The sequence below is a fragment of the Mastomys coucha genome, unplaced genomic scaffold (assembly GCF_008632895.1).
Source record: "Mastomys coucha isolate ucsf_1 unplaced genomic scaffold, UCSF_Mcou_1 pScaffold15, whole genome shotgun sequence".
Taxonomy (NCBI): Eukaryota; Metazoa; Chordata; class Mammalia; order Rodentia; family Muridae; genus Mastomys; species Mastomys coucha.
In genome coordinates, this window is record NW_022196897.1 from 25684481 (window position 1) to 25710493 (window position 26013).

A 26013-nucleotide genomic window follows, 5' to 3' on the forward strand; every position below is an offset into this window, starting at 1 on the left:
GAGGCAAGTACCAGGGTGAAAATGTGTCCAGCTATCTGGGTCCTACCAGGCCTGGGGAAGGACTGGGCCAGCTCTCCCATTCTCCTTTTAGAGAGGAGTGAGGACAATATTTTCCTTTAATTATGCTAACTTTTAAAACTTGATTGGCTTGTCTGGGCCCAAGATCATGTCAGAGTTGGAGCCAGCTCCCTTCCAGACAAGCGGGACATGGGAACTTGTTTTAAGCTGATAAACATTAGAAAGACCTAGGAGGAAACTAGAAACAGATTATGTTAACCTGGATCAGTATGACCACAGTTGGTCTCTCACACAGTCTGCCTGGGCTATACAGGCATTCTGCCCAGCCAGAAGGCAAAAGTAGGCTGAGTAGAGGAACATTAGTGGGAAGCTTCAAGTAGAAGCAGTAAAAAGTGGTGGAGCTGCCTTTCATTTCAGGAAAGACTGACCACTTTGTAACTACTCAACATTACCTCACAGGGCAGGCAAGGGAAATGAATGGTCAATCGGGCTGAGGGAAGTGGAGAGCTAGGAATGTAGGTGACATTAATGCTCAGTCCTTACTGTGTCGTGCTCATTTAAATCACGACTATATACAGGGAGCCACCAAAATGTGAATTCCTAGGATGAAGGGACCCTTTAAAAGACAAGGGGCAGTGAAACATAGGGCAAAATCATGAGCTTTGGGGCTGTTGGTAAGTCATTTCTCTTCCCTGAAGCCTTGGTGTCCTCATCTGAAATGTGGACTTGGTTGTCACTCTCTCACAATTGTCCTGTGAGCCTTCATATCTTCCTTTCACTGTAAGAAGGAGGGACTCATGCAAAACTTCTTTACCTGAGACCTTCCATTTTACACACACACACACACACACACACACACACACACACACACACACACAAAACCTTCTCAGGGTGAACCAAGGATTTCTCATATCCAGAGGTGGCTTCTTGGTCCCTAATCAAACATAGATGCTGTTATATGCCAAGAGGCTACTTACTGGCTCAATTTTCAGTGCATTCCGGTAGCTGCCAAAGAAAGCAGCCTGGGCCTTGAGGAAGGCTCTGGCCACCCCATCGCCTGTGGTTGTAGAGACCTTCTTCAGCCTGTTCTTCAGGGAGGAGATCTGGTGAAATATGAAAGAAGACACTGTGAGAACAGTTCATAGAGGGACAGATGGCTGAGCCTGGCACCCACAGGGCCTCAGACAATTCCAGGAGGAGGTCAGTTTGATGGGAAAAAAAGGTGTCTTCAGCATTAGGAATTGCTGTGGTATATTTCACAAGTCTCTAAATGCACTCATTAGAGAATATAGTTTGGTGGTATAAATTAAGGTTGTACAACAATAAAAACCATCCAATTCTAGAACATTTTCACCACTTCCAGAAAAAACCTCCTGTTCCCACCCTAGTCCTAGAAAACCATGCACCTGCCCAACCCTTCCTGCAAAAGTCAAGTACATGGAACTACAGGGCCAGTAGGTAGCTCACGTCACCAGATTCTTTCAGATTCTTTCCCAATGCTCAGTTTTCTATATGGTAATACATATTGAAGTCTTCACTCCTTTCTGTGGTTGAACAATATTCTACTGCATACCATACCTTATTTACCAGTTTCTGCTTTGTGGTGGTGAATCCTAGTAGCTATTATACAGATCATGGTATGGAGACAGCAAAGGTTTGGAGGCAAGAACCTGAAGAGCCAAAGTTGCTTGTGTAGTGGAGACCAGCAGAAAGGGCCTGCAACCAAGTACAGTGAGGTGGCTAGAGAGGAAAGTCGTTTGCCTGGGCTACATCCAGGTCAGAAGGGGCAGGAATAAGCATACAGGAGCCAGCCACTCCACTTCTATAAGGTGAGGGGAGACAGAATACAGTCTTCGTCTGAAAGTAATTGGACATCTATCATATCATCCATGCAAGAGTGAGTGCACCTGTTTTGTGTGTGTGTGTGTGTGTGTGTGTGTGTGTGTATGTGTGTGTGTACAAAAGCATGTAGTCCTCTGCTGTGCTTTCCTTTCTGGGACCACAGACTCAAAGGACCACAGTACTGACAGGTCCTGAGGAGTGATGCAGGCCCCTTGAACCCTTGACCTCTAGAAAGGTTCTGCCATAAATTTTCAACTTAAGATAGAAGTATGAAAAAACATGTTTTTCTAAAATGTTAAAAAAAAATTACCTACTCCCAACCCCCAAAATAATAAAAACCCTGTCCCTCTTGAGGACTAGGGTGACATTTCCATCCTTTGAAATGGTGCCTGCCACTGTCAGTCTTCTTCTGGCTCCTCAAAGGCCTTGGGCCACCTGTGCTGCGGATTATTCCTCACTTAACCTTCCCTGGCCTTTCCCTTTCATTCAGGAGGTGTTTAATTACCTTGGATTCACAAGCTGCACTTCAGGTGAGCCTCTCCTAATGGCCTCATTACCATCTTACACAAAGAAGGAGTCGCTGATGGTAACTGAGCAAACACAAGTGAGCTCCTTCCTGTCAGCCCCCGCTGGTCTGAAGCTAGCCAAGTGGTCCGGGGCTCCTGACACCCCGTGAGCACCTAGGCCAAGACTTCTGAAGACCTCGCTCATCCCGCACCATGGAGAAGCTTTTGTCTTGACCTGCCAGCACTTCAAACTTTGAAACTGCACATCTATGTGTATCTAATGGCTCAGAATTGCATTCTGTCTCTTAAATAAAAGCAAAGGAAGAAAATGGAAGGCTTAAATAACCCGCCATCATACATCTAAAGCTGAACTTGCCCTGAGTGCTCCTGGGGTGCTGGTCATATCACTACCCCTGGCTTGTCAGGGGTAATTTGGGGTGGTAGAAGTGTCAGTGAGGATGGCTTCCTCCTTTAATCAGTTGTCATGGGAGGAAGACTGAAAACAAAGGGAAGAGGGCACAAGACTGCACTCAACAGTTCCTCTCTGCAGTAGCCTTCCTCCTCTGCGATCCACCTTGGGCACTGCAGCACCATCAAGCCAGCTCCTGAGCTCCAGGCCAGACTCTGCCTCTTCATCCCTGCTCACAGCTACTCTGACATCTCATCAGCACCACCCTGAACCTGCCCTCACCTTTCAGTGCACACGACCCTGGCCCTGCAAGGTGCAGCTCAATTCATTATCTGGGTGGACTGTCTGTTTTTACCTCTTCTCAATGCCACCTACTCACTGCTGTCCTGGTAATCTTGTAAATAACCAAATATAACGACTTTATCCTGGGGCAAATCCTCTAGCACCTGGGCCCTCCCCAAAGGTGGTAACCTTTGGAACAGCTGGGCTGTTTAGACCAGGTTGGACTGGCTGTCCTGCTTGACATTATACGAACTGATATGAAATCACTTCAGTCCAGAGCATGCTCACAGACTTGATTTTTGTCTGTGCCTGTCTTGCTGTGGACATCCATTCACTCTTTGAAAGACTGTCTGCATCTGTATCACCAGGGTCCATGAAGTGACCACAGTCTCATGAAGTGATACAGTACTGTTTAGTTGGGAAGGGCAGCATTCTGAACCATCATGAAAAGATGTTCCCCAAACTGTCAAATAGAGGGAGATGGGACTCAAATTGCAGAACAGTGTGTGTAGCATGAATCATTTACTAACTCATGTAATATATACATGTGCAGTAAAAGCCAGAAGTGTCATGCACCAATCATTAGCTCTGTAAGGGTACTTTGTTTTATAAAATTGATTGTTTTGATTATCCTTCATAAAAACGCATGTTATTTTCATTATAAAGAAGTAGAGTGAGGTATTTTTCTTTAATAGTCAAATTAGTTTCTGCCTTGGGGTAAGGGAAAGAAGGTATCCAGATGTTCCACATCTGTGATACTTCTTTTGACCACTAAGCTAGGCCTGTGGACCATGTAGGTGGTTCTGCCATGAGCTGCGGTCTACCATGTGTCTTGTGAGCCCCAGATCCCCCAAGTACAGTACTTCTGCCGAAAGTAAACAAGATTGGAAATGCTTTTACAATTGCATGAGCTAGGACCACATTCCTCAGGATTAGGAGCTGATCTCAGATGGAAAGGACCCTGGGTGTGGGATGGGGCTTAGGAAACACACCATCCATTGAATGAGATTTAGCTCAGCAGCAAGGCAAACAAGTGGGTGCATACTGAGTGAGTGGGAGGGAACACAGGCAGCAGTTAGTCACTGTAGGTAGAGCACCACAGGTGGCATTGCCCTCCTTCAGCCTATTTCTGTACTCTGCCTCTGTGCTGGGTCCTCAGCATCTCTCTCTTTCTCAGGTCTCTTGATTTCACCAGCTCCTCCATTCCCACAGACTTCCCAGGCTGTAGCACAGAGGTGGAATCTGCTCAGCTGAGGCCTGGGATTGGTGACCTGGCTTCCTGTTTTCTTCACCTGTTAAACTTCAGGTCCAAGCCGGGCGTGGTGGCGCACGCCTTTAATCCCAGCACTTGGGAGGCAGAGGAAGGTGGATTTCTGAGTTCGAGGCCAGCCTGGTCTACAGGGTGAGCTCCAGGACAGCCAGGGCTATACAGAGAAACCCTGTCTCGAAAAACCAAAAAAAAAAAAAAAAAAAAACTTCAGGTCCTTTACATCTTATTACTAATATTCTTTATTGAAACCTATAACCAAATCCACAACAATAAATTTTCTAGAGCCTTCAAATTTCTTTGAGGCTCCCTATCAAGCCCTGTTCATCATTCTCGGGGCTTACTAGCCTCTTCTTTGCTAACCAAGGCTGAAGATATGCTGGGTTGGAGCTTTACTATGAATGAATGAGGCAGAGCTCCTGGGCCTTTTAATCCAGTTCTCAGCAACCAGCAGAAATGAGGTCACTACTGGTTTAAAAGGGAGTTCCACACCATACATATACATATATATAATCATATGTATAATATATATAATATATATGTGTACATATGTAAAATCATCTATCATCTCATTATTTAGCCTTTTTTATGTATAATATATGTGTATACATTATATATATATGTATATATATAAAGTCATCTATCATCTCATTATTTAGCCTTTTTTTTTTTTTTTCTTTGTAAAGTGTCTCTCTATGTAGCCCTGTCTATCCTGGAACTGACTATGTAGATCAGGTATCTCTTGAACTCACAGAGATCTGCCCTTGCTCCTCCCACCCCCACTCCAATGCTGGGATTAAAGACATGTGCTACCGTTCCCAGTGAAGGAGTTAGAGAAAGGACCAATGGAGCTGAGGGGTTTGCAGCCCCTTAGGATGAACAACAATATGAACTAACTAGTACCCTCAGAGCTCCCAGGGTCTCAACCACCAACCAAGGACTGCACATGGAGGGGTCTGATTGTTCTGGCAGCATGTGTATAGTAGAGGATTGCAATTTGATCATCAATAGGAGGAGAGGAGCTTGGCCCTGTGAAAGTTCTGTGCCCCAGTGTAGGGGAATGCCAGGGCCAATAAGTGGGAGAGGGTGGGGTGGCAGGCATGGGGAGGGGGGAGGCAAGAGGGGTTTGTTTTTGTTGTTTTTGTTTGTTTCTTTGTTTTTTGGAGGTGAAACTGGGAATGGAGAAATTTACATGTAAATAAAGAAAATATCTAATAAAAAAAGAAAAAAGAAAAAGAAAAAAAGAAATAAAAATAAAGATTTAGGAAAACATAAAAAAAAAAGACATGTGTTATCACAACCAACTTCCTTTAGCTCTTTATATAATAGCAGATTATGTATCTTTATCCTATGAAAGAGGCGGATAAAATTTGCACTCAACAACATGTCTATCTCCTCACTTGGTTGCAACTTATGGCTTGGGGGTAGGAGAGTTATATGTCATATCAAAGATATTTTTGTTTGTTTGTTTTCTGCGAGACAGGGTTTCTCTGTGTAGCCCTGGCTGTCCTGGAACTCACTCTGTAGACCAGGCTGGCCTTGAACTTAGAAATCTGCTTGCCTCTGCCTCCCAAATGCTGGGATTAAAGGCATGCATGCATGTGCTACCACTGGCCAGTTTTTTTTTTTTTTCAAGATATTTTTAACCACTTTTTGCTACCAGTGCTAACCGCTTACGATATTTCAAGCATTTTAGTATTGCTCTGAGGGATCCTAGCAAGGTCTGGACCTATGTCATTCAGATAAGGTTCTGCCACTTCCATGGTTACTCATTGATCTCTAGTCTCACTGGCTATTTCCTAGTTGGAGTGCTAGTTGGTGAGAACCTATTTATCTTCTTAATGCACAGTTTAGAATAGTTTAACTGAATTTTATACACTAATGGGAATGATCTACCTCTTGCCAGGTGCTATGTAAAAGCAGATTGCTCAGAGCACTTGAAATGTGGCTGGTATGACTGAGAAACTGAAAGTCATATTTTACTTTATTCAATTTGAATTTAAATGGCCATCTGTGACTAGTGGATACCATATCGGATGACACAGGGCCCTGTTCAAGTGCTATATTCTCATTCTGATACCTCAGGCTAGACCAAGGTTCTCCTGCCATGGATCAACTGTGCCCTCTGCACCACGATATAGCCACGAGTAATGCATATCACCTAACTAGAAACACAGTTCTCAAGTCTGGCTCAAGCCTGTCTGTGCAGGAGCCCTGCACAGAGTTGTACAAACTGCTGAGTGTGTGAATTGTGGAATTCAATGTTTGCTAATTTGACAAGTTAAATATAAGAAGGGACAGAGAGCCATATTTCCCTCCAAGCAAATTGGTTGTTTTCCTTTCTTGAATAAACTAGATATTAGACTTTGTTCCAAAGTCCCTGGAGCATGGCTGGGTTCAGAGGGCAAAGTGACTTGTTTTCTCTTCTGCAGAAAGAGAAAATACTAGCTCACTTTGTCCTCTTGCCACTAGCAGTAAAAAAATGGTCTAGTCTATTTATTTTTGGTGAGTGCACTAAGGCCAGAGACCAATGCTGGGTGCCCCTCTTTATCATCCTGTATCCCCTTTTTGGTGTACATATGTAAGGGTGTCTTCACTGATCACTTTTTACCTTATTCCTCAAAACAAAGTCTCTTGTTGAATTTAGAACTCATGGATTTGGTTAGTCTTGCTAGCTGGCTTGCTTCGGGGATCCCATCTCTACTACCTGAGATTACAAGTGGGCCACCCACCAAGCCCTTCTGGGTTTTATGTGGATCTTTGGGGATACAAACTCTGGTCCTTGTATTTGTGAAGCAAACACTGTAATATGCTGAACCATCTCCCTAATCTTATTTTTAAGCAGTCTTTTACTGAACCTGTTTGGCTAGACTGGACGGCCCCTAAGTCTCAGGGATCCTCCTGTTTCTACCTCACCAGCTCTGGAACTCCTGGTATACTGTTGTTTCTGGATTCTTTTAAGTGGTTGCTGGGGATCCCAACTCAGGTCCTGAAGTTTGCATGGCAAACACTTTACTACTGAGCCATCTCCTTAGCTCCCAGTTAATCTATATGCCTTTGCTAGCTCTTGTCTCAAATTTGAAACAGAAAGTCTTGGTATGTGAGAGTAATCTCACAGCACACTCTTTCTAGTGATAACTTTTGAAAGAATTATGGACTCATCAAGAAAAAGAAACAGGAACACCCTACTAGTTAGAAAATGATAGGGCAAGTGGATGAAGCCTTTAGAGACACTGGGTGAGGTAGGCACTGTTATCCCCGCTATACAGATGAGGAAACTGAGATTTGGACCCCATCTAGCAGACGGTCCAGTGTAGGCAGAAACCAAAGTCAAGGCTGGGTCTGCTCTACCTCACAGCCTATGCTAGCCAGTTAACTTTCACTGCTGCCAGGGTTTCTTAGGACAGCAAATTACACTTACTCATGACACTGGCTTACTTTCTCCCAACCTAATATATCTCCATTACTGCTTCCGCTCATTCCCTGCTTTTCTATTTCTTTCTTGAGAACATGGTTGGACCTTGACCTCAGTTGGGTTTAATTGCTTCTTCTGCATCCCATTTTTTCCCACAAAAATCTTGGTTCTCTGTGGGGGAGTGTAGGGCTATGCTAGTTATGCAGAGCTCTGTGCTGGTGCAGGTGATGACCCTGGGGATCCTGATCTCTGTTCCTCCTTCTCTCTTGACAACTCATGGGCTACATGTGAGTCAGAAAGTTAGAGGCAATGTCCTAATTCTAACCAGCTTTTTGTCAGACAAAAGGATCAATTTTCATTAGGTGAATGCTTACTCTACTGTGCCATAATGGTTCTGGTTAGCATCCCAAGGAAAACCTTCAAATCCTTAGAATGCTATTGTTGGAGTAAAAAGTATAATTTAAAAACAAAACCAAAAGAGTCCTACTTTCTTTTTTTTTTTTTAAAGATTTATTTATTTATTTATTTATTTATTTATTTATTTATTTATTTATTATAAATGAGTACATAGAAGAGGGTGGCAGATTTCATTATGGGTGGTTGTGAGCCACCATGTGGTTGCTGGAATTTGAACTCACGACCTTTAGAAGAGCAGTCAGTGCTCTTACCCGCTGAGCCATCTCACCAGCCCAAGAGTCCTACTTTCACTAGCTACCAAAAAAGGTTCAGAAAGGGTCTGCCATGCCCTCACACATTCCAGCCCCTCACCACACAGAGGCACACACACTGGCTGAGGTGTTTACACTTTCCTACCCTCCTGCAAAATCCACCAGCTCCAGCCCCTCCCCCCCATTTTTTGGTCCAGAGTAAATAAAATTGTCTTTGCTTTTTCTATAAAACAGTTCAGCTTTAACACTACACACACACACACACACACACACACACACACACACACACACACACACGCTGCAGGTAGGAAATCCTAACAACTATAGATTACAGGATCTGAGCTCAAAGTGACATATATTTATATTAGTAGGTGGCCATATGATAAAAAGATTATTTCTAACCAAATATGTACATGCATATGCATGCTTTGGGGGGAATATTTTCAATGCAGGGCTCCCCCTAAAATTCCTGGCAGTCCAGGATTAAAGGTCATATTTAAGTCATCACCATGCTTCACAATGCAATCTGTGCAGTGCCGCGTAATGAAATGGTTCAGTAAAGGTGCTCATGGAAATTCTTTTAATTAGGTCCAAGGCTTTTCAGTTGTCAACATGAATAAACCAAGAAGCATTCACATGCAAACAGAACATACAAAATAAAAATGTAAGTTACCTTTGAAAAAAGCAGAGGTGCTTTCAAAAAGAGAGTTAAGACACTTAAACAAAAAACCATAACCTCTATCACTTTCTAAAACCATTCAACAACAAACAGCCTAGGAAACAAAAGTAAGGGACTACTGCTGAGCCCTAAGGAAAAATGCTTAGAGGAAGGCTCAAGTTAATAATGACTAAAAATGTTTGTTGAAAGACTGATGAGTTTCTTCAAAAGTAAAATCAGTCTTACGAGTTCACTGTAATGACTTCTCTATATAAGCATTTCTCTGGCAGACCAGTGAATGTGCCAGGCAATACCTGCAAACTAAGTGACACCCACTAAAAGCATGCCCCAATTCACTGCTGCCCTCACAGTGAGGCATTGCAGGAACGTTCCTAAGATGCGCTTTTCAATGCTGTGTTGAGTTGACAAACTAAACCACACAATCTGGGAATCAGCTCACTACAGATTCTAGGACTCAAAATGTAGAAAACAGCACTATGAGAACATGGTGGCTTGCTCTGAGAAACAGGGGTGCACTTGCACTGAGCTCTGAGAAAAAAGGAAAATAAATTTCAATTGTTACCATGGATCTGATTTAGATGGACACAAAGATGTTCAGAAATGTCATTGGCCTTGAGACTTGGTGTAGAATGGATAGTGAAAATGAACAATGTTAGTGTGCAAACAAACAAACAAACAAAAACCATAAATCAGTGCTTTCAAGTTAGGCATAAGTGTATATCTCAGTTCTGGTACTTAGGAGGCTGAGACAGGAGAATCATTTTAATTCAAGAGTTAGCAAGCAACTTGGGTAACATTGCCAGTTTTAGGCCAGCTTGTACTACACAGAAAGATTGTCTTAGAACAAACCAACCAAAAATCAATGCCTTGAATGGTCAATCAAGAAATGTATGTTTAGTAAATCTGTCAGAGTCTATTGATATATACTGTTGTTCAGACATATCTGAGTTCAAATTCTGCCATGGCTGGGCAGTGGTGGTGCACGCCTTTAATTCCAGCACTTGGGAGGAAAAGGCAGGCGGATTTCTGAGTTCGAGGCCAGCCTGGTCTACAGAGTGAGCTCCAGGACAGCCAGAACTATACAGAGAAACCCTGTCTCGAAAAACCAAAAAAAAAAAAAAAAAAAAAAAAAAAAAAAAGGAAAAAAAAATTCTGCCATGGTTGCTAGTTATTATCTAGATGCCTATAGGTGGACCTATTTTTTGACCTCTTTTTTTTTTCTTTTTAAATAACAAGGTGATAAAGTACTTTCACCTTTTTTTGATAGAATTGTTACACAGATCCAATGTCAAGAGTTTCAAAGCCCCTAGCACAGTGACAGGCACATATTAGGTGCCTAATAGATGGTGGCTTTCTTCTACATTAGCCCAACTCTATGGCGTGAAAGTCATAGGTTCACAATAAACATTTTCTAGGGGATCAATTACTGGGAATTTCTGTCACTCATTATGCTGGGCTTAGTGGATTTATTTAGTGACCCAAACTTGGTATGTATTCGGGAGTTAATGAAGTGCTTGGTGTTTACCAAGATAAAAGAGGAGTCTGTCCCAGCAACAAGACTGGGCTGAAGGGATATGGATTTTCATGCTTAGGGAGTTAGCCAAGCAAGATCCATGGTGGATCGCATGAGCATATCCACACAGAGTGAGATATCTCCCAAGGGGATTTGGGCATCTCCACCTCCTCAGGGGAGAAAAAAAAAAAAAAAAAAAAAAACAAAACAAAACAGGAAGCAGGGCGGGGGTGGGGGGGTGGGAAGTGTGTATAATAGATGTGTTTCACAGTGTCCCTGCTGTGATGAACAACTTGATCCACTTACAGTTCCAAACACATGATGCATAAAAGAGCTGACAGAAATTCAATTCTTGCAAAGAAAAGCATCTGCTCTCTAGTGGGAACGGCCAAATATTAAGCAGTTTTAAGGCAGGGCAAAGACCTGGAGGAGCACACTTCATTATCTAGATAGCGTGAGCAGGAAAACGCAAAGGATTACAAACCAAGCAGAGGAACTCACATTCCAAGCATTAATTACCCGGAGTAAAATGATTCAAGTTAAATCTTTGTTACAACAAATATTAAACCCAGCTGTGTTTATGTCGCAGTTGTGAAAAAGGAAGAAAAAAAAAGAAATCCATGTACAATATCTGTGAGCTCTGCCAGTTAATTGAATTCGCTGGCAGCACTTCCTCCACGGCGAGCCAAACATCCTCAAAGATAAAATGTAGCTTTAAACAGACCTGGGGAAAACGGAATCAAGAAATTTCAACCAATAAAACACAACTCTTTACTGGTATAAAAGTGAAGTAAAATTCAGTAATGAAAGGAAGGAAGTCTCTTAAACATTTACTGCGTTCCAAAGCTCAGCGTTGTGGTTTACTGCTGAGGGCTCTTCTGATGTCCCACAGTGCCCCTGCCCCAGCATCTCTAATGAAGCCCCATAAAGCCCTCAACTGTTGACAAATCACACACAACACATACTCTGGCCACGGTGCACTGGATCACAATGCTCCTTTGCATAGAATGCATCAATGGAGCGGACACTGGTGGTGGGCAGCCCAGTGAAGAATGAAGACAATTCCTTAAGAGCAGACAGAGTGACACAGTTCATGCAAACTGTCCCCCAAACTCAAGTCATGTATTGGTAGATGTGGGACAGAAGGAATCTTTGGACAGATTTTGGGAAGCTGAGAAACAGTGAAAACAGATCCCCTTAGTTTGTGATATGCCATAGCACAGAACTCAACGTGTCACTGAATTCTTAGTTCATTTCCTACTGCCCCACTTGGAAGTCAAATTTGTGCTTATGACCACACTTCTCCGGTCCTTCTACTTCTTAGTTCTTCCCACATGTCTCCTCTGGCTGTACTGGATTGCGATGCCCTTCCCAAGCTCATCATGCTCACTGACAGCACCAGCACTCAGCCGCACCTTCTGCTGGCAGGATGGTGACTGCTGCTTCTGATTTGGTTTTAGGTACCTGTATTCCCAACACATTGAGCACACACCCAAAAGCCTTTGAACAAATAAAGGATGAAAAAAGTGTTCATTTCTAAATTAGCCACAGATCTACCTACTGGAGATGCTTTGACTGAAATGCCTGGGACTCCCATGGACAGAAGCAAAGCTGCTGGTATAAAATAAAGGTAGGCAGGAGGGTTACAAGAGACAAGATACCCTAAAGAGCTATATGTGGCACTTTAACTCCATGTAGAGAAAAATGGGACATCATCATTGGACTGTGAATCAGGGAGTGGTACTTCTGTGCTGGAGTATGCTATTGTGGATAGTATGAGGGTGGGTTGCGACCAGAGACATAGGTACAAAACAAGCCATCCTGCTATCTACTAACGCATTTAACTCATCAGCCTATGACCTCATGGAGAAGAGTTGTGTCTTAATTGTAAAACTTGGACCCAGTGAATGTCCCCCAAATCAGTCATCGGTCCACTAGACACATGCAAACACACCTAAAGGATTGGAACTGGAGGAGGATTCACTCCTGCAATACAGCATGCTGTTGCTGTACATGGTTAGGATCACCCACAGAACAAGGGAGCTCTCAGGACATCTCCAGGGGCTGGGGGAATCTTGGCTTCTGGAAGAGCATGGCATTAAGAGACTCTGGTACCAAAAAAAAAAAAAAAAAAAAAAAGAGACTCTGGCCAGGGCTTGAGATGAACATGACGTCTGTAAGCTGACTTTAGATCAATAAGGATACAATACTCTTGCTGTATTCCTCCTGCCTGCCAAGTTCACAGCCAGGGAACAATGCATACTGTCAGTATATTGCAAGTTTCATAGACACTAGCTGCACCACCAGTGGCAGCCTCCCCCTCCCTTTTTATATAAGGGCAGGAAAACTAACAGAGACAAGATTATCAACTCATGAGTCAATGGTCAGGGCAGCTACAGAAATCAAGAGCTGTCCTGCTTCAAAGTTACCTGTTGCCTAAGTTCATAAATCACAAGAAATCCAGCTGGCTCCAAAGCTTAATACTCAAGTCTGCTCTAGATTAATTTCTAAGGACTCTTCTTTTAAACTTCATTAAATCAAAACTTAAGGTAAGAGAATGTATGTATTTTGGATGGACAGTCTAATGAGTTTTGACATTCTATGCATCTCACCAAGATCAAGGGACAGGTCACCTCTTTACCCCACCAGCTGGCCCCTGAGGTATTTCTATAACCAAGCTGCCTCCTCTAGGCCCACTCTCTCTAAAATGTTCATGAATGAAATCATATCTATCTTCTTGACTCTGGTTTCTCTTCACGCACTGTAATTCATTTAGAGAGTCTCACATTGTTTTGTGAATCCAGAGTCTGTTAATTTGTGACTTAATAAAGAAATATAGGCTACAACAGTTTATCTACATAAACCCACATTCAGGCTGTTGCCAGTTTCTGTGTGCCATGAGCAGCATTCACACTCATTGAAAAGCCTGTTGGATGTTTGCTTTTCCTTCTCTTAGATAAACAGGAAGGAGTAGAGTTGCCTGGTATTGTGGTAGACCTGTGTAAACTTCCCAAAAAACCAATTGTTTTTGTTTTTTTAAGTGGCTATGCTATTTCCTTCCCTCATGAGCTGCGATAACAGCTCCAGGCAAATTGTTCTGAATCTCAGATACTTTTGGTGCCAAGCCTAAGGAGATGGCTCAGTGGTTAAGAGCACTTGCTACTCTTGGAGAGGACTGTGTTTGATTTCTGGCATCTACATGGTGGCTTACATTCAGCGCCCTCTTCTGGCCTTTTAAGACACTACATGCATGTGGTGCATAGACACACGTGGAGGTAAAATACCCACACAAATAAAAACAAACCTAAAAACGATTTTAAAAAATACTTGTGTTGGAGTTCCTACTCAGATTAAAAAATAACCTAGGACCCGAGGTCCCAGGAACCACACAGCTCTGAGAGCATGCCTCAACAGAGGTGTTGCAGCCGTGAGGGAGGATATCCCTGGCTGAGCTGGAGCACTATAGGGTAATAACTTCAGCTTTGCAGCTCTTCTTCTTCAAGGTTGCAGCTCCCAGGGAGGGTATCCCCAGCTGAGCTAAATGCTCAGGAGCCTCAGCCCTACACTTCTTTGCTTATTGGCTTCTTGAGATGAGAGTCACACGGGACAGAAAATCTCATAAAAGATATTTATTGGGAGGGATGAAGCCAGGGTTGGCTGCTTCTGCTCTCAGGTGAAAACAGCAGAGAACTGAACAGTAGGCAAGGCTTATACAGGATTTCTTAGGGGGCGGAGCCTTGCAGGGCAGAGATTTCCAGGGCGAGAATTGGTGGGATTTCAAGTCTTGAGTTTGGGGAGCTCAGGGATTGGTGAGTTTTCATGCTCTGGTGGATTTCTGTGGGAAACACAGAGATTGGTGGGTTTTTCTGTTCTGACTTTTCATCTGAGATTAGCATAATCTGGAAAGAGTCCTACTGTGGAGCCAGAGATGACCTTTGTGATAGCTAGATATGATCTTTGTGACAGAGAGGCTGGAAACTTATGTTCTTGTTATAACAGTTAAAGAAGTCTGGGGGAGGGGCCTATCTGCTGGAGCTCCTTAGCTGGATGCTTGAGTGGCACATACTTTACCAACTGAGATAGCTCCCCCAGCTCCTATGGTTTTTAAAAGAAGCAAATACATGTTCACAATGACAATCAAGATTCAGAACAACTCCATTCCATTCATATTTCCTTTGGGCAAAACAAAGTCCTGGAAATATACTCATCTGATGTCTACCTCTTGCTGTGTCTATATCAGAATGTCTTCCTAGATCCTTTTGCAATCATAAAATACTAGAGATTATCTATTTTGTTGGGTAAGAATCAGTAGTTTCTTTTTCTTTTTTCTTTTTCTTTTTTTGATGGGTAGTATCCCATTTTATGAGTATGAACTTTGTTATGTTATGGGAATGTAGATCTTTTTTAAAAAATTGGGAGAAAAAAATTGGAGTAATTATAAACAAAGCTGCTGAAAATATTCACATGTCTGTATGTATATAAGATTTTATTTTCTCCAGTAGATAACTAGTAGTGTGTTTGGTTATATAGTAAATGTATGTATAAGATGTAAGGTTGTTAAGTTTTTATTTTACCATACCAATAGACTTATAGTGGCCCACCACTGTGGTATTACTTTCTACTCTCCACCTAATGATGCTACACATCTTTTTCTGTGCCTGTTGGCTATGTGAACATCACTGTGGTGTTCTCCTTGAGTCTTTTGTACACCTTAATTATTAAGACTCTCATATTACTGAGCCTTAGTGTTTCTTTACATATGTTGGACAGCACCTTTTTCTTTCCTCAAAATTTTAAATTACATTTACTTATTTTGTATGTGTGCTGTGGCAGAGGGGTTGCACATGTGTCACAATGTGTGTGGATGTTAGAGGATAACTTGCAGGAATCAGTTTTCTTCTTCTACCATGTGGGTCTCTGAACAAACCCAGCTAAGGCTTGGCAGCAATCACTTTTATCTATTGAGCAAACTCTCCTGCCCTAAAGCCTTTTTCTTTATAGACAGAATTTTGAGGATGTTTTCTATGCCTGTAGTTTGTCTATTTTGTTAAGTGTCCCTGTTTGTAGGAGGTAAGCATTTGCCATCCTGAGGCCTACTTCACAACTTTTTTCTTTATGATGTATGTCTTTGGTGACCTAGCTGAGAGATCTTTGCCTACCTCATATTCATGGAGATTCTCTCATGCTTTCTTCTACTTGTTTCTTCTACTTAATCTGTTTTGAGCTAATATTTGCATGAGATAGAAGTCAAGGTTCCTTTTCTCCATGATATCCAGTTGTTTTAGCTCATTTATTTTGGGGACAGAAAACCCAAACAAGACCAAGCCTGTACTCATGTGCAGGCTTACTTCTGCTCTCTTCCTCTGAGTCTATGAGCTGGTGTCCATCTCCTCTGTCTGGGTTACTATCACTGTGCGGTAGGTCTTGCAGGCAGGTAATACAGAATTGCGACGTTAGCTTTCTCTTTCCACATTGTCGTCCCTGCTCTAGTTCTTTAGCATATTCACATATATACATTTTAGAACTAGCTTGTCAAGCTTTCCCCAAAAAAAGCCATCTGGAATTTGGGCTGGGATTATATTGAATCTATAGATCAATTTAGGCAAATTAACATCTTAAAAATATTGAGTAAAAAATATTGAGTATTCCAATCCAAAACATGGAATATCTCTCCATTTATTTAGGTCTTTCAAATCTTTTTTCCTCAAATGTTTTATAGCTTGCAGCATAGAAATCTTACACTTTTTTTTGTTAAATGTATTTTGTTTTGTATGCTATTTTAAATGGCACTGTAAAAAAAATCTCATTTTCAATTGCTCACTTCAAGTATATAGGAATATATTTGAATTTTGTACAGTGACATTTTCCTGTATCCTTGCTAAACCCAGTTTTGAAACTCCTAAAGATTTTCCATATACAGGATCATGTTGTGTGAGCGATGGCAGTTTTACTTACTTCTTTGTGCATATGTGTAGGCCAATGGTTGATCTCCAATGTCTTCCTCACTCTGGGTCTTACTTCTTTTAAGTCAGGGTCTCTTACTGAATCTGGGGCTCATTCAACTAGGCTGTGTAGCCAATGAGCTCCAGGGACCTGTTTGTCCCTAACCTTCCCCTCAGCCCGGGGTTAGAAATGTACTCCATGACTCCTGGGCTTTTTAAACATGAGTGCTTGGGATCAAACTCAGGTCCTCATGCTTACACAGTAGGACTTTGCTGAATGATTCCCTCAACCCTGCTTACTTTTCTAATTTTCAGAGATTTTACTTCGTTTTTTTTTTTTTCCTTGTCCTAGTTAGTTAGCTGGTCTGAGACTCCACTTTAGTGCTGAATGGGAAAAGAAGACATGCCTTTTGGGGTCTATGCTTCAGTAAGTGGACGGTTGTCTTACCATGAGGATTCCTACTTGCTAAGAGCTTTCATGAGAATGGGCAAGGAAGTCTTCCTGAAAATTCATGTGCCTTTTGCAGCTCCCTTGATCTAGTTTCCTCTTCTAGTGTTTTCATTGGGCAGATCACTGAATCTGATTTCCAATCTGTATTAACTTGATCACTGTGTCTTATTATTATCTTATTTTACTGGATTCAATTTGTTAATACTTTGTTTTAAATTTCACATCTTTATAAGGCATGTCAGTCTGTAGCTCCACTTTTTTGGGGGTGGGGTTAGTTTTGTCTCAGGGTAAACTGCATATGATTATATTTGCCTTCAAAAGTTTTAATCACAAATGCAATTTCATTTAAAACAGAATAATGGCATTTACATTTTTCTCTTGAGTCACTTTATAAATTTTTGCATTTGAGGAAATTTGTGCATTTCATCTAAATTGCCAAAATTATAGGCATAAAGATAGTCTTAATAACTTCATTTTGTTTTTCTTTTTTAAAAATAAGTACTTATTTTGGAATTTTGCAGATTACAGAAAGCTGTGAAGACAGTACAAAGAATACCCACATCTGTTTCACTTAGCTCTCCCCATGATATTTCTTGTATCATCACTGCAAGTTCATTGAAACCAGGAGTCCAGCTTTGGCTCACTACTCTGAGTTAAGCTCTCAGCCCCACTGCAATTCCTCCATTTCTCCCCCTACTGTTCCTTTCTGTCTCAGGATCCCACACTGTACTTTGTTGTCACACTTCTGTTTCCTCTGCTGTACAACTGGTTCCTCAGACTTTGTTTTTTAACAAGACTGACAAACACTGATCATCTATGTTGTAGAATGTACCAAAATTTGAGTATTTGTAATTTTTTTTCATAATTAGAATAAATTTTGGAGAGAATACCAGATATGAAGGATCTTTTCTATCATTGGGTCAATGATGGCCACATAACACTATTGTGATGTTAAACTAAGCCCAACACCTGGGTGTTTATCCATGAAACTTATTATAGCTTTCTTTGCAAACCCTATTTTTAATTAGTTTTTATGTTTGTATTAGCACAATGGGTTCCTGATGGCATTTTTTGTGTGCGGTTCTTATCATTCCTACCGATGGCCCTCACTATCTACATGGCCCCTCTTTTTTTTTTTTTTTAAAGATTTATTATTATATATAAGTACACTGTAGCTGTCTTCAGACACTCCAGAAGTGGAAGTCAGATCTCATTACGAGTGGTTGTGAGCCACCATGTGGTTGCTGGGATCTGAACTCAGAACCTTCGGAAGAGCAGTCAGTGCTCTTACCCGCTGAGCCACCTCACCAGCCCTACATGGCCCCTCTTGCTGGGTGTCTCTTCTTCCCCTCAATGACCTCCCTTTGCCTTCATAGCCATTCATCTAATTATCCTCTGGGCAAACTGTTTTTTCTTTTAAAGAAGCAAATCATGTAAGCCTACATGTTAGTGTGAATGCCCTCCTGGAAGAAAAGCATGTTCAGAGATTCCTTGCCTCTCCTTTGTATGGAGGATTGGTTTCTTCTCCCCAGCTCTCTTTTGATTAGTGACTGCACGGTATGTGTTTTTCTGTTCATTTACTTAAAAATTTTTATTTTACTAATGTGGCATGTCTTTGTGAATGTATGTACATGTTTGTGCATGGGTACTCGCAGTCCCTTGGAGCTGGAGTCACAGATGTGTGTGAGCCACCTAATGTGGGTTATGGTGCTGAGATCCAAATCCTGACTCATGGTTGAGTAGCTCTCTTAACTGCTAAGCCATCTATCTCTCCAGCCCTGACTCTTTCACTTTTTAATCTTAATTTTTACATTTAAAGAGGAATTCATAGGGTTGGGGAAATGGCTCAGTAAGCAAACACGATGACTTAAGTTTGGATCCTAGTACCTAAATAAAAGTTGGATGTGGCAACAGACATCTTAGACCCCAGTACTGAGAGTACAGAGACAGGTGAATCTCTGGAGCTCACTGACTAGCAAGTCTAGCTGAATCACTGAGCTTCAGGTTGAGTGACAGCCCTGTCTCACAAAAATAAGGTCAGGGCTAGAGAGATAGCTCAGTTAGCTAAAAGCACTGGCTGCTCTTCCACAGGACCTGAATTTGATTCCTAGCACCCCTACAACAACTTAACCACTGTCTGTAACACCAGTTCCAGGTAATGCAGCACCCTCTTTTGGCCTCTTCGGGAACTGCAGTACAAGGTATAACTACATACATGCAGGCAAAACACCGCATACATTTAAAATAAAATCTTAAGAGGCAGAAAGCCACTGATGGAAAGATACTCAATGTGTATACATAAACAAACACATGTTCAAGCAAACACACATATCATAGATACACAGAGGATTTTTATCAATGGTATACAATCAGAAGTGATTAACTGCTTGAATGGAACATTTAGATGTGTGGTGTGGTTCCAATCTGGAGTGTCATTCATAGGCTCTTGTTTAGAGGACCAGCCCACACATCTGACTCAAGGCATTTTGCTTTTCCAGTCCTTATAAAGAGTAACACTCTGAAACTATGAACCAGAATAAATTTGAACTCCATTAAGTTGATTCTGTCAGGAATGCTGTCACAGTAACAAGAAAAGTAACTCATAAAAGGCATGTTTAATGCTACTGTCAACAGCAAGATAAACCCGCCACCCTACTAATGATTCTGTTTGTGTGTGTGTATGTGTTTATTTATTTATTTTTTTTAAGACAGGGTTTCTGAAGGGACTCCAGTTATCCTGAACATGGCATATGTGGCTCTGGCAGGCCTTTCCTTTCTCCCCTATTCCCTCTGCCTTGCTAAAAATCATTAGATGACATTCCTAAAGTAGCCCTCCATGGTCTATTCCCTTATTTGGCCACTTCTCTTGAGGCTAACTACCAAGGTCCATCTATTAAAGTATTGAAGTCCAGGAATCAAAAGCCCCCCTTTGGCTGCTCTAATTAGTATGTCTAATGAAAATTAAACACCCCACTCTAACATGAGGTTTCCCTTTTTACCTTTATAAACTGCCATTTGCCTATGGGCCATGTCTGTCTCCTATCCACCCAGAAACAGTTCTTTGTCCCTCTGGGACAAACATCCCTTGCCCTCTCTCTTGTTCCCTTTCCCTTCTGTGTCATCCTCTGATTTCTGTCTTTGTCTCTTATTCCTTGCCCTTTGTTCCTTTGGGACAAATCAATCTCCTTTGTGGTGAAAACTTAGTCTTGGGGTGTCTTGTGCTGAACAGGTCCTTCAGTTTCCTTGGCTGTCCTGGAACTCACTCTGTTGACCAGGCTGGCCTTGAACTCTTGCCTGTCTTTGCCTACTGAGTGCTGGGAGTAAAGGTGTGCACCACTACCACCACTTCTGGGCTGATGTGCTTCCTTTATTCTTCCTAGTAAACATGCATTGGTTGGCTAGTTTTATGAACCTGTCTTCTTTTTCTTCTGGTGGTTTCTGAGTTAACAATATACATCTTTGACTTGATACCAGCCACGTTCCAGCAACATCACAACAGTTTCTATAGAACATAACAACCAGTGAAGCACACCCCCATGCTCTACTTTGTGAACCTGCTGTTGTGTGCAGTAACACATACTATATTACTATTATTTTTACTTGAGTAATTGATACATATCTTACATTGACCTACACATTTACCACATTTACTGTTTCTGGCTGTCTTCATTCCTCTGTCATATATGCTTCCTTATGTTAGTACCCACCACCCAAGAGCTTCCTTTGACATATCTTATAGCTCAGATCTGCTGATATATATTTCTCTCAGTTTTTTTAATCTGAAAAAATGTTTTAAAAAGTTTGCCTTCGTCTTTGAAAGCACACTTTTAGTGGATAGAGAGTAATTAGATTGAAAACTTGTCTTTCTTTTTTCTTTTCTTTTTTTTTTTTTGAGACAGGGTTTCTCTGTATAGCCCTGGTTGTCCTGGAACTCACTTTATAGACCAGGCTGGCTTTGAACTCAGAAATCTGCCTGCCTCTGCCTCCCAAGTGCTAGGATTAAAGGTGTTCTCCACCTTTCCATGAGTGGTGGTAATGCCAGCACTTGGGAGGCAGAGGCAGGTGGATCTCTGAGTTTGAGGCCTGCCTGATCTACAGAGGGAGTTCCAGGACAGCTAGGGCTACACAGAGAAACCCTGTTTCTAAAAACTAAACTAAACTAAGTAAAAACAAAGAAAAAAGAAAAGAAAACTTGTCTTTTATTAAAAACTATTATCCCGCAATGTTCTGGCTTACATAGTTCCTGACAAGAAACCTGCTGGAACTACTTCTTTCTCTTAGAAACTTTCTCCCCTTTCCTCTAGCCAACCTTCAGCTTGCCTCTTGGGCTCTGAGAGACCATCACAATGGGCCACTGTGGATTTTGTTCAGTTCAGTGGGTTTGTATCAGGCTCTCTGTCTTAGTTACACTTCTTTTGTGGTCATCAAACACTATGACAAAGGTAACCTATAAATGACAGTTTAACTGGGTTTGTGGTTCCGAGATTTAGGCTATTGTGAAAGAGTGAAGGGTATGGTGGCAGGCGCTGGACAAGCAGCTGAGAGCTCAGATCCTGATCCACAAGTATGAGGCAACGTGAAATGGTGCACCTGCCCCAAATAACATACTTCAGCCAGGCCACACCTATTCCCCTCAAACAGCTACCTAGTGGGGACCATGTGTTCAAATGCTGAGACTTATGAGGGACATTTCATACAAACCATCACATTCACTGCACTTCCCAGAGCTCTTAGCTTCTCATTTTCATCAGAACTTTTGAAAGCTGACTATAAACTCTTTACATTTATTTCTGTCTTCCCCAACTTTCCTCAGTTCCAGGACCCCAGCTGCATGTATGTTAGTCTTCTTGAGACTAACTAAAGGTTAATGTTTCACCTTTGCTTTTTGTTATTGTTGTCACACATCAGTTGAATGTTTCTACATCTGCCAATGCACCTTCCTGGCATTTCTCTTTCAAGGTAGGAAACTGAGGCCAAGAGGGGAAATTAATTTTCTAAAGTTAATTTCCATCTTCAAAGCTACTTTGTTTCATTAAAAGGGCACCTTGCCATTTGCCATCCTCAGGAAGTCCTACAGTGTAAGCAGATCTTTTTAAGATTTGTCATTGAACAGTATCCACTGTTACCCTGATGCACACTAGGCCCTGAACCACATTGTCTTCCCACTTCTCCCAGTCCCAGAATCACAAGACAAGCACTCAAGGAGTCAGAACTCACACATGGTACCCACCACATCATTTGGGAGGCTCTGGAGGTCATCAAAAGGGGTTTCCAGGGTGTTGGTGTCCACGTTCAAGATTACAACGTCATCTAGGGCCATGTTTCTGACCTTCTGCAAGTAAAGAAAATCCAGAATCACTGGAACTGCCACCAGGACATAGGTTACCTCCCCTTGGGCTTCTTTAGGGAAGAATAACACTGCTGAATAAAGGCGTACTCTGCCACATCCCCAGGAATACATGGCTCACCTTTGTTGTTCTTTTAACTGTCATAAAAATTCTCTAATTTGGGTCCCCAATGAAGGAGTTAGAGAAAGGACCAAAGGAGCTGAAGGGTTTGCAGCCCCTTAGGACGAACAACAATATGAACTAACTAGTACCCTCAGAGCTTCCAGGGACTCAACCACCAACCAAGGAGTACACATGGTGGGACTGATTGCTCTGGCAGCATGTGTATAGTAGAGGATTGCAAAGTCGGTCATCAATGGGAGGAGAGGCCCTTGGCCCTGTGAAGGTTCTGTGCCCCAGTGTAGGGGAATGCCAGGGCCAATAAGTGGGAGAGGGCAGGGTGGCAAGCAAGGAGGGGGGAGGCAACAGGGGTTTGTTCTTGTTGTTTTTTTGTTTTTGTTTTTTGTTTTTTTTTTGGAGGGGAAACTGGGAAAGGAGAAATCATATGACATGTAAATAAAGAAAATATCTAATAAAAAAATTCTCTGATTTGCATCATCACCCGCCCCTTTCACCAACAAATCTCAGAAGTGAAAGCCATTTCACAAAGGCTAGGTAACATGCCCTAAGTCAAATAGCTAGAAAAATGACACTCTGTTGTCATTTTATATGTATGTGTACACTCACACATACGTGTGTGTGTATATATATGAAAATTGTTGCTGATATTCTGATCCTAGCTTCTAGGACATCAAGGTACCTAAATAAACATTTCAAGGATCTTCCTGGTGGGAGGATGACTTATGCTTGTCAGAGACTTTGTAAAAGTTGATTAAAAAAAACCATGTCATTAACATCTGATTAAAAAAAAATGTCAAGAAACTGAATCCTAGAATCTTTCCATGTAATGGTCAGAGTCTCTAACTCCTACTACAGACGTTTCCAGGAGCCTATACATCATCTTGCAAGTGTCTACTAAGACACTTCCCATTGGTGGAGAACCAGAGAGGTTAAAAAAGATGCTTGACTAATGTATTTCCTCCCTCTTGTGAAGCCCACCATTCTATTAACTGCTGCTTTATTCGCAGGCTGGGTGCAAATGAGAAGGTGTTAATAACACAGCTGCTGAGCAAGCGCTGTGTAGAACTGTGGCTTAGCAAGCACAAGTCCTGCTTGCCATCTCTGCCACTAAAGCCACAAACATTTCAAAGCTCACCACTGCCTGATCCACTGGTGTTTTCTTTTCCATTAGGAGCTGGAAGGCGTGATGTTACCACCATTTTAGAGGTAAGAAAGGGAGTCTCCATGAAGTGATAAAGCTTGTTCATGGTGGCACATCTGACTGAGTGGCTTTATCTATACAATAGATGTGCCCCTTACTTCCTACCAGTCCCCTCTAGACAAGTGGCTCTCAACTTTCCTAGTGTTGTGACTCTTTAATACAGTCCATGCTGTGGTGACCCCAACCATATGATTATTTTTGTTGCTACTTCATAACTGTAACTTTGCTACTGTTATGAATCTTCAAAGTGGTCATGACCCACAAGTTGAGAACCACTGTTCTAGGCTGTTATGAAAAGCAGAGGTCATATATGCCCTGGGCTTGGCACTCAAGAGGTCTTATACATGGCAGTTATTACTTTTTAATATGTGTTGACAGAAGAGCTGCATCCTATTGGTAGCTACAGCTTGGCTCTTACTTCAAAGGCTGATGATTATCATCAGAGGCAGGATCAGAACATAGATAAGGGACACCAGGTTGCAGGTACTGAGCTGAGGACCACCATACCCCAGTATCTCTTGCCTTGTCTCATCTGACCCTCCCAATAACTCCAAACAGAAGGGGCAGGAGGCGCCGGGCAGTGGTGGCACACACCTTTGATCCCAGCACTTGGGAAGTAGAGGCAGGCAGACTTCTGAGTTTGAGGCCAGCCTGGTCTACAGAGTGAGTTCCAGGACAGCCAGGGCTACACAGAGAAACCCTGTCTTGAAAAAAAAAAAAAAAAAAAAAAGAAGGGGCAGGAGGCAATGGCCACTGGAGAGCAGTCCTGGGCTGAAAGGTTCTGAAAGGTTGAGAGTGGATCAGAATTGGGCCTTGTTTCTGTGTTCCCAGAGCTGCCCCAGCAGCACAGACCAGTCCTTGTGGTCTCTCTGAGGCTGGGCTGCAACAGGCTTTTGATTTCCTTTCACTTCTGGCTGGAGGACTTGCTGGTTAAGCTGTGTGGAGTGTTTACTTTTTCAACAATGGCAGCAGGCTGAAGAAGAGGAAAAACCTTGGCCTCCTTTCTTGACTTAGCAGGCCAGGGTCCCCTTAGTAACCGAATTGTCCCCAGCACTGGGCTCTGGGCAGGAGCTGGGTCTGCGGTTTCCTCTCATGGGACAATGCTGCCCTGCCGGTGGCAAGGCCTCTTCTAAAGGGGCTGGCATGGGCTCAAGGCGCTTCTTGAAGCTCACAGTTCCCAAGGAAAGAATCACAGGCAGCTTGGCTAGAGGGTGCTCTCTCCTGAAATGCTGTAGTTGGAAGTGTTGGTGGCGAAGGATGGCTCCTGAGTGTTAGCTCATTACTCTTCAACATCAAGCTGGTGAGAGCCTAATATCTTCAAGGCAAAGGTGGAGGCTTAGAGACAAAGCACATTGCCTAATGCCACATAGCTAGGGAGGACAGCAGACCTGGCTGTGGAAGAGTTTAACAGTTTTCTGAAGAGACCAGATCAATGGATCCAGAATCCTAGGATTTATACTGAGCACCTTTGCAGGTGGGCAGTCACAGCTGACACTGAACCTGCTTTCTGTTGTGCAAAACCACACTTGCCTTTGTAATATAAAAATTACATATGCCTATTCTACAGAAAGCTGAAGCTTACCATTTGGAGCCATTGCTCTAAACTATTTCCTTCTGCGCTTCTTCTTCCCCACCTCTGCTCTAAATCCTTTGCACATGCCCCCACCCTTCGGTTTTTCATGTTGATTACAGCATAAGCAATGCTCTACTTCATTAAAAGCTAAGTAACAGTTACTAATTGCTCCAGAGTATTCTGCTACATGGAAGCAAACTCAACCAAGACCACTTGGCTGAACATTACCTCCAGTGTTTAAGGCATTAATATATATCACATGGTCTTGAAGTCTGAAGGCTGGAAGCTCTGTGCTTCAGGACAGATTCCTAGAAGTGGATTTTAGTTCCCAATCCTTAAGACGTGTCCCTGGTGAATTCAACTTGGAGAGATATCTTTTCTTCCAATTATTTTAAAGCCATTTTATCCACAGCTTGTGTTTCCTACTCTAAGTGAAGAAAAATCAGCAAAGACATGAGCAGATGTCAAAATAGTCCTCCAAAAATCCTTCCCAATTAGAACACTTACGAGTACCGCAGCACACCGAGACAGCTCTCCGGTAGCTTGTCCCACCAACACATTCCCTCTCTTTTTAGTTACAGCATATGCCAAAGCTCCTGCCAGCTGCAAACCCTTCCCCCACCAGACTCTATAGGCTTCTCCTCAGAACAGGAAGGGGGAAAAACAACAACAAAAATCTCAAACAACATTGATATACATTGTCCAAATGACATTTCTTTTTTAAATCCAGAAACACAGGCAGCATCCCACCAATATTATTCATTAAAATATTAAGATGT

The 26013-nt window shown here is 42.3% G+C and overlaps 1 protein-coding gene across 19 annotated transcripts in view; it reads right to left on the reverse strand.

Annotated features, from left to right (window-relative positions):
• The window catches only part of Dennd1a (DENN domain containing 1A), a 486221-nt gene that overhangs the window by 144268 nt on the left and 315940 nt on the right, over positions 1 to 26013 (reverse strand). For all 19 annotated transcript variants that reach the window (XM_031370095.1, XM_031370090.1, XM_031370085.1 and 16 more), the window contains 2 exons: positions 22223 to 22324; positions 996 to 1121 (listed from right to left, as the gene is read on the reverse strand). In XM_031370095.1, the coding sequence (XP_031225955.1) occupies positions 996 to 1121; positions 22223 to 22324 (228 nt within the window). The remainder of the gene's footprint in view (positions 1 to 995; positions 1122 to 22222; positions 22325 to 26013) is intronic.